Genomic DNA, 2,500 nt, shown 5'->3' with positions numbered 1-2,500 from the left:
CATCCCGGTAGCTTCACACTCGGCTGTGAACCGATCCAGTGAGAGTTGGAGGTCACGGTCTGATGAAGCCAACAGGACCACATCATCTGCAAAAAGCAGTGACCCGATCCTGTCAACCCGGTCGTGTCAACCATGACAGACCCACAACATCCAGGGCCTTGAGGAACTCGGGGGATCTCACCACCCCAGGGGCCCTGCCACCGAGGAGCTTTTTGACCACCTCGCCGACCTCCACCCCAGAGATAGGAGAGCCCACACCCGAGCCCCCCGGCCCTGCTTCCTTACCGGAGGCGTGTCGGTGGGATTGAGGAGGTCTTCGAAGTATTCCTTCCACCGATCCACAACGTCCCGAGTCGAGGTCAGCAGCACACCGTCCCCACCGTACACAGTGTTTACGGCGCACTGCTTCCCCCTCCTGAGACGCCGGATGGTGGTCCAGAATCTCTTTGAAGCCGTCTGGAAGTCTTTTTCCATGGCCTCACCGAACTCCTCCCATGTCCGGGTTTTTGCCTCAGCGACCGCCCTAGCTGCGCTCCGCTTGGTCTGCCGGTACCTGTCTGCTGCCTCCGGAGTCCCACAGGCCAATAAGGTCCTATAGGACTCCTTCTGCAGCTTGACGGCATCCGTCACCGCCGGTGTACACCAGCAGGTTCGGGGATTGCCGCCCCGACAGGCACCGACCACCTTGCGGCCACAGCTCCAATCGGCCACCTTAACAATGGAGGCACGGAACATGGCCCACTCGGACTCAATGTCCCCCGCCTCCCCCGGGACATGGTCGAAGCTCTCCCGGAGGTGGGAGTTGAAACTCTCTCTGACAGGAGACTCTGCCAGACGTTCCCAGCAGACCCTCACAATACGTTTGGGTCTGCCAGGTCTGACCGGCATCCTCCCCCACCATCGGAGCCAACTCACCACCAGGTGGTGATCAGCTGACAGCTCCGCCCCTCTCTTCACCCGAGTGTCCAAGACATGCGGCCGCAAGTCCGACGACACGACTACAAAGTCAATCATGGAACTGCGGCCTAGGGTGTCCTGGTGTCAAGTGCACATATGGACCCCCCCCCCCCCCCTTATGCTTGAACATGGTGTTCGTTATGGACAACCTGTGACGAGCACAGAAGTCCAATAACAGAACCGCTTGGGTTCAGATCGGGGGGGCCGTTCCTCCCAATCACACCCTCCAGGTCTCACTGTCGCTGCCAACGTGGGCGTTGAAGTCTCCCAGCAGAACGAGGGAATCCCCAGGGGGAGACTCTCCAGCCCCCCCTCCAAGGAGTCCAAGAAGGGTGGATACTCTGAGCTGCTGAAGGTGGAGGGAGGCTACCTTCATGTCTACCAGGGTAAACTCCAACATACAGGCACCACCCCTGCCCGGCGCCTGTCACAATTGGCAACTCCAGAGTGGAAGAGAGTCCAACCCCTCTGGAGGAGACTGGTTCCAGACTGGTTCCAGAGCCCTTGCTGTGCGTCGAGGTGAGGCCGACTATATCTAGCCGGAACTTCTCAACCTCACGCACCAGCTCAGGCTCCTTCCCCTCCAGAGAGGTTCCACGTCCCTAGAGCTAGCTTCTGCAGCCGAGGGTCAGACCGCCAAGGTCCCCGCCTTCGGCTGCCGCCCAGCTCACACTGCACCCGACCCCTTTGGCCCCTCCCACAGGTGGTGGGTCCACTGGAAGGGGGTCCCATGTTTGCTCTTCAGGCTGTGCACGGCCAGGCCCTATGGGCGAAGGCCCGGCCACCAGGCGCTTGCCATTGAGCCCCACCCCCAGGCCTGGCTCCAGGGGGGGGTCCCCGGTGACCCACGTCCGGGCGAGGGAAACGAGGTTCGATCTATGTTTCCGTCATTGGGGTCTTTGTGAGGCCCTCCTGAGACTCTGACAGTAAAACTCCCAGCATGCATTACGGCCGTCCACACGTTCTATAAACAGCGTTACCAATGTATGTCATATATATTTTATAGTATAATAGTAGTCTAAGCGTGTGTGTGTGTGTGTCTCTGTGTGTGTGTGTGTGTGTGTCTTTCTGTGTGTGTGTGTGTGTGCGTGTGTGTCTGCTCTGTGTGTGTGTGTGTGTGTGTGTGTGTGTGTGTGTGTTATTGTGTGTGTGTGTGTGTGTGTGTGTGTGTGTGTGTGTGTCAGATGTTGTCCTGTGGGATCCCTGAACTCTCTGATCTGGATGATCTGAAGTACGTCTACGACGCTCTGAGACCTCATGAATCTGAAGCTGATGCCACCATGTACTTCACCAGGTACACACACCCACACACACACACACACATACACACACACACACACAGAGCAGACACACACACACACACACACACACACACACACACACACAGAGCAGACACACACACACACACACACACACACACAGAGCCCACACACACACACACACACACACACAGAGCAGACACACACACACACACACATACAGAGCAGACACACACAGAGCAGACACACACACACACAGAGCAGACACACACACACACACAGAG

At 57.9% G+C, this 2,500-nt stretch overlaps 1 protein-coding gene across 1 annotated transcript in view; it reads left to right on the top strand.

The window, feature by feature from the left end:
• pik3c2b (phosphatidylinositol-4-phosphate 3-kinase, catalytic subunit type 2 beta) overlaps positions 1-2,500 on the top strand; it is a 35,756-nt gene that overhangs the window by 27,000 nt on the left and 6,256 nt on the right. Inside the window, 1 exon segment of the mRNA XM_053315668.1 lies at positions 2,142-2,251. Within this exon segment, the coding sequence (XP_053171643.1) occupies positions 2,142-2,251 (110 nt within the window).

The sequence above is a fragment of the Scomber japonicus genome, chromosome 3 (assembly GCF_027409825.1).
Source record: "Scomber japonicus isolate fScoJap1 chromosome 3, fScoJap1.pri, whole genome shotgun sequence".
NCBI classification, from domain to species: Eukaryota; Metazoa; Chordata; class Actinopteri; order Scombriformes; family Scombridae; genus Scomber; species Scomber japonicus.
The sequence above is the reverse complement of the archived record's forward strand: the minus strand, read 5'-3'. Positions and strand labels throughout refer to the sequence as shown.